This window comes from Ruditapes philippinarum, unplaced genomic scaffold (genome assembly GCF_026571515.1).
Source record: "Ruditapes philippinarum isolate M1 unplaced genomic scaffold, ASM2657151v2 ctg6592_1_1_1_1, whole genome shotgun sequence".
NCBI lineage: Eukaryota > Metazoa > Mollusca > Bivalvia > Venerida > Veneridae > Ruditapes > Ruditapes philippinarum.
Window position 1 is genome coordinate 17,283 of NW_026858080.1, and position 6,513 is coordinate 23,795.

General features: G+C 32.2%; 2 protein-coding genes across 2 annotated transcripts; one reads left to right on the forward strand and one right to left on the reverse strand.

The window, feature by feature from the left end:
• Positions 1-3,807, reverse strand: LOC132752019 (interferon-gamma-inducible GTPase 10-like). Its single transcript, XM_060742246.1, has 2 exons — positions 3,145-3,807; positions 1-1,882 (listed from the first exon to the last, which is right to left on the reverse strand). The coding sequence occupies exon 2, from the start codon at positions 1,878-1,880 to the stop codon at positions 711-713; it is 1,170 nt and encodes a 389-aa protein (XP_060598229.1). The 5' UTR covers positions 1,881-1,882; positions 3,145-3,807; the 3' UTR covers positions 1-710.
• A 158-nt stretch (positions 3,808-3,965) lies between these two features.
• Positions 3,966-5,639, forward strand: LOC132752017 (interferon-gamma-inducible GTPase 10-like). Its single transcript, XM_060742245.1, has 2 exons — positions 3,966-4,096; positions 4,382-5,639. The coding sequence occupies exon 2, from the start codon at positions 4,383-4,385 to the stop codon at positions 5,595-5,597; it is 1,215 nt and encodes a 404-aa protein (XP_060598228.1). The 5' UTR covers positions 3,966-4,096; position 4,382; the 3' UTR covers positions 5,598-5,639.
• The last annotated feature ends 874 nt before the right edge of the window (positions 5,640-6,513 follow it).

Genomic DNA, 6,513 nt, shown 5'->3' on the forward strand with positions numbered 1-6,513 from the left:
GTCGATATAAAACCCAATTTATTAATGAAATGTCGCTATTTAGTTTTTTATGAAATTTATTAAATGTAACTTTAAATATATTTCAAACACTCGTATAAATGGACTTTCATTAGAATTCCTGTATGATCTTATTCAGCAAAAAAAAAACCCAGCTTCAATCGCGTTACAGTGAATTGTAAATCATTAATAAGATATAGCTGAACTTTCTACTGTTGCTTTTAGGTGTAGTTTTGTTGCAAGGAATCTTGCTCAATTTAATTTTCAGCTATTTTGAAGTCATTTTGCTTACAGTGTATTAAATACGTTATAAAATGTGCACAATTGTGAAACAAGAACAAATTAACATTTTCAGATGATGTATAACATTTTAAAACAGAAACATGGTAGTATAAAGAAAACGGAAAACTTGAATACAATATACTCAGAAGAAAAATCGTTTTTCTCTGGACAACGATGTCCAATATTGGTGATGGAGCGGTAGATTGCACTTTCCAGTGTTATCCACGAACAGGCTCAAGTAAACAAACCCTGTAACATTTTCTATTTTGCGTTTTGGGGTAATCTATTTTTGTTTTTTGAATTATTTATAACTGGCATGCTCGATTTGTACGACTCTCTATGAAATTGAACAAAACAATGTGCTGATAACCGAATCGATTTGATTGCACTCGCATAAATATTTAAACATACTTTTAAAAGAAAATGATGTATCAATCGTGTGTCAGTCCTTCCATCATAGTTAGATTGACATCAACTGCCTTTTCATAAATTCTTTCAAGTGCCTTTTGTAACAATGTTTTACTTGCCTTATAAGTTTTTCTTATATTTATGACCGGTAAAAACGGCATGAGCTTGTCAATTTCATTCAATTCTTCCATTTCATTTGATTCTTTTTCAATATGCTGCACACTTTCTTCTATTTTCGACAAGCGTTCCATAATGTTTGAAACCTCGGCATCTCTTCGAAGGGATCTTTCATTTAGATTGAACTGTTGTTTGTAGAATTCCATTTCTTCCTTCAGAATCATTATATCTGTATCTTTAACACGAAGCGCAAATGCTGCACGTAAAGCGATTTTGGGGATTCTTTTTTCCAAAACAAGTTTCTTTTCTTTTAGTGATGGTAAAGTCATCACCGTCAAACATGATGTGATCGCCAAATGCTTTCCGTCACTTATATTAAAAGCATCGTGAATGAGATGCGTCTCCAGTTTTTCAAAATCATACGAACTTTTTACATAACTGTCAATAACAAATATGTTATCTTCACATTTAAATTCTTCAAGATTCCTTTTACAATCCTCATAAACTTTTTGTTTTAATATGCTCTCTAGATCTTTCTTTTGTATTTCTTTGTTTTCTTTTTTTTCCATCTCATTTTCTACATCATCTTCAAACTGTGTTCGAACAAAATAGAATTTCTTTCTTTTCTTTTTTATTTCTCTAGCAAGCCATATATCATTTTCGGAAAACCTCTTCGATGTCATTATTATGAAGAAGTCGAATTTCGCAAATTCAATCTTTTCCAGATATCCATCTTTGGGATTATTTGTGGACCCAACACCAGGAAAATCCCAAATGTGAACGTTTTTATTATTTGGGTGATCGTAAGAACGTATCTTTGATGTCATATTTGTATTTCCGACGGGGGCTCCACCTGGCTCATCTGCATCCAAATTTCGTAAAGCATTTATATAAGTTGATTTTCCAGCTTCAGCCTCACCAAGAACTCCAATATTTATTGTTTCATTTTTCCAGCTGTCTAGCTCATTCTGTATTGTCTTACAGAGGCCTGTCATACCTTTCTCTATAAATGCAGATCGCAAATGTTCCGTCTTCCTTTCAATTAATCTTATCCATTCTCTATTTTTGGCATCCATCTCTAAAAATCAGGAAGAAGAAAATTAAATGTTGCAAAAATTGGAATCGTTATAATCCCTCTTATGGATTAGTATTGAACGTTAAAAAATAGTGTGCATTCAAAAGATCAATAAGTTAGGTTCCTAGACGTGACATTTATTTTTCAAAATGATTCGAAAACGGGCAATGTATCGCTTTCTTTTATTTTTATTACACTTAAAGTTTCAAAAATTATCTAATATCTAATGACTGTTGGAATGCGCCGATTTACCAGCAGCAAGTTAATACACATCATTTATCTTAAGTATAAGTCCCGGAAAGATAATGAAACAAATTATTGTATACAGCTATACATGTTTCCATAGTACAATGTTTATTTGTACCCGAAACTGTCAAAGAAAAGAAGAATGGTTTCAACAAAGAATTGATAATTGAAATTAGTAAATATCAATACGCTTGACCCTATGAATGCGCCAATAGTTCTGCTTGTAAAGTGAAACTATTTTCATATACATGTAGTTTGAAATGAGTTGTAGCATTTCAACAAATTTTTACTATTTTGATTCTTATAAATGACTCAAAATGTAAGCGACAAAAATGTCTTATAACTTTGAATGCGGGTCGTTTTGTTGATACAAATATGAATGATATTTCTCGATTTAAGTGTAGGTAAGCGTTTATTGATAAGCCTGTAAAATATTTAAATGGTCAAGAGCGACAAAGCCAATTCGATGCTGGAAAAGTGGAAATTATTAGTCATAAACAATTGATTTACTAGACTGATAGATAGTTATCCTGTTAACCAAAATAAACAGAAACAAGTGCGAAATGGAGGTCAAAGATAAGATTTCAGACTACATTGTATTTTTAATTACGTCCTACGCAAAAGACCTACTAATTAGCTCACTCAGATCTGTACATACATAAGGGATTTTGTTGATTTACGGACATTTGGCAAATGAAGTAAACATTTGTTTAAAGTCACATTAAAATATTACTGTTTGCTCATCTTATAAAACGAAAATGATAATCACTTAATTAATGCATAATTACTTTAATATAAACATATCTTTACTTTATGAAACTGATGTAAACATTTACAGGGGAGAGTCCACAATAATGTTACAAAAACGTTTGGCCCAACCTTTGTGTATATCGTACAATTATGTTAATGTTAATGTAAAAGAATTGATGTACATTATGTATATTTATTGATGCAATAATAATATTATCAAACTAAAACAATTTGGAACAATAAAAGACAAAATCAATAAATGCACATACCTTTTCCAAACCAATATTCAAATCTCACAATATCCCAAACACACGTACTATTCGCTATTATTCAGCAATATAAAGTTAGAAAAATGTAGTTCTACCACGTGACTTCGATAAATAGAAATCTAGGACGTGCAAGTTATGCATATATAGTAACATAATAAGACAGCTATTGAATATGTAGTATTTCTTACACACAAAATTGAAAGAGTTGTCATTCAGTATTAATATCAACCACATTGACATACAGTTAGTTATTTTTAAGTTTCGTTTAGAATTATTATCTGCTTTATATTTCATATATTTACATTACCATTAACCGACTTTTGCACTCCTCAAAGTGGTTTAATTGGCTTTGCTTAAATCAGTGTCTTAACAAACTTCGACATACGACACGTGACGTTAAAATGGCGGCTACAAAAACTACGCCAAAGATAAAAAATGTTTTAGCCGATATTTTTTGACAGAAACAAACGTTATTTCATCCAACTTTCACTTTACTCAGAGTAACAATCTGTTGCGTATATCATTTAAAATACCGTAATGATGTCTATTTTTTTAATTTCTTTATCCAATTTAAGTTATTTATTAAAGAAAAGTTATTATCTAAATATATATTCAATAAGATAAGAACATCTAAAATAATTGGTCTGTATTACATTTTATCAAAGTTTTAATTAAATAAATGTCATTATAATAGCTATCATTGTAGCGAAGGTAGTGGTGACCATGGCGACCACTGCGTAGGAGTTTGTTTTGCGAGTGTCCTGTTTACAACTAAAATTTTCATACATTGTCATAGCGATCTAGGTTAAACTTTGTACTTGGACGAAAATAGCCGGCAAAAAGCGGTAAGTACATTTATCGTACAGTGTTGCGCATGCGTGTGAAAATTACAAAGTTTACAAAACATACGAAATTATTCTCTCAGACGTCGAGGTAGGAAGTAAGAAAGAAAGTAAGTATTTTTTATTTACTGAAAAAATATACTAGTAATGAATGATAAATCGAAATGAAAATAAGGACATTTAAGTTAAAGATATGTTTCTTTCTTCGCGATGCGTATGAAATAACTTAAAGATAATGATAATGTCGTATTCTGGGATTTACCAGGTGTTGGTACTCCAATAGGTTATTTAGCTATAGAAACTAAAAGAGTGTCTCGGTTTTGCTTCTAATTAAATTTTCCTCAATGAATGATATCATTATTGTACCTAATCGAGAATTATTTGAATTGTTGTAGGATGGCATCATCGTCTATGGCTGATTTATCAGGCGTAGAGAACATCACTAGAACATTCAAAAGTACACTTGAAAAGAAAGGCCTGACAGGATTACAAAGTGAATTAGATGAAAGTTTGAAATGCTGGAAAAATACTAAAATCGATATAGCAGTTACAGGAGCGTCCGGTGCCGGAAAATCAACATTCATAAATTCAGTATTAGGTTTGGCTGGAAACCACGCAGCTCCTACTGGAATTACTGAAACAACGGTGGACGTTAAGTCTTACACTTCGAAACTATATTCTAATGTCGTTTTCTGGGATTTACCAGGTGTTGGTACTCCAACTTTTCCAAGAGATAAATACGTACATGAAGTGAAACTTGAAACTTTCGACTTCTTCATTTTATTAACCCAAACCAGCTTCAGCGAAAACGATGTCTGGCTAGCCAATCAAATACAACAACTAGGAAAAGGATATTTCCTCGTTCGGTCACACGTTGGTCAGGATATTCGAAATTATAAAAAAGCGCATCCAAAATGTACTGACCCAAACAAACAATTATCCGTCATCCGCCACAACTGTGAGAAAACACTTAAAGAAGACACAGAAAATCTCACAGTGATACCACACAACTTTGAGCAAATTCGTGTGTATTTGATTGACAGCTTTATTTTGACAGATTTTGACTTCAACACACTTGTAGACGATCTGATCAAGTTAGCAGGTGGAGCAAAGGCAAACGTTCTTGTCTCTGCTCTTTCATCGGCAACACAAGAAATCATTGATAAGAAATTCCACGGACTTCTGCATAGAATTCTATGTGTGTCCATGCAAGCAGGTTTGAATTGCACTGTTTATAACCCTGAACATGTAATAAAAGATGTCTTTGCTCAAGAAAGTAAGTTCTATAGAGAGGTTTTTGAAATTGACGACAAAACCCTAGGAAGCGTCCCAGAACTACTTAATCTTTCTAGGCTAGGTGTGGATATAATGGGAACGACGTTGGAACGGATAAGTCAGAATCTAATTCAATCACATATTGAAAGGTTCCAAAAGTGCATACATATTTTAAAGAAAAAAAATAATCCGAATTTCGATGACTTGAATATTAGTTCAAAAAGCTATGTTAAAATGATATATGACATTCTGCTGTTATACATGAAATGCATGCATCTCCTTGCCAGTAATTTGTTTCAAAATGTACCCAAACAAGTTGTGAACAAACATTTATAAAAGGATGGTATCATATAGAAATAAAATATGGAAAAAAGCAAATTATTGTGTGTATATTGTTTTCTTTCATTTTTCCTTTCTTTTTTTTGTCACAGAAACAAAAAAAACAACAACAACAAATAAAACATTAATTCACATATCATGTGTTACGGCTCTCCAGACATCCTATGAAAAAGAGTGCACGTTTTCATACCGTAACTCTAGCTGAAATAACTTCTTACAGGAAAAAATGTTAGTAGTAATGCAGAGATTTAAAGCACTGTATTGATTACGCAGAATGCGGTAAATTTCTCGAATTCAATAACATAAATCTATTTCTTGGTATAAAGGTAAACAACTCCCACAATTATAACATTAAGATGCACAATTGTTCTTTATTATTGAAAATATTACAACTTTTTACTTATTATATAAACGGGTCAAGATGACACTATATCGCTCCATAAAACCATTGAGTATCAGTAAGTAGTTATACGTATAATGCCGTACAAAAAAACAACCCTTTAATCGGATTTTAATTGTTAGTTGGTTTAAAGTCGCACCATCTCTGTAAAAGTCATGTAGGGACTTTCTAAGTCGGAGAGTTAATTCCTGCACAAACAGGCACCTGAGTCTAACCATCGACGTTCCGTAAGCCTTATATACCTTATATGAAAGAATCGAGTTTTTTGGCGGAATTCGAACCAAAATGGTTAGGAGTAAGTGGATTGAAGTCAGAAACCCTAACCACTCGGCCAAGGACATCCCTCGGATTTTCTAATTGATAAGTAGAATTTAATATTTCATTATAATGGCATCAATAAAAATCAATTACCACCAACGTGAGATTAGAAGTAATCAACCTTTATCAGTCAGCAAATGCAGCGTCATGCAGAGCCAAATAAGAAATCACTTATTTTGTCAAGCGTAAGTGTTA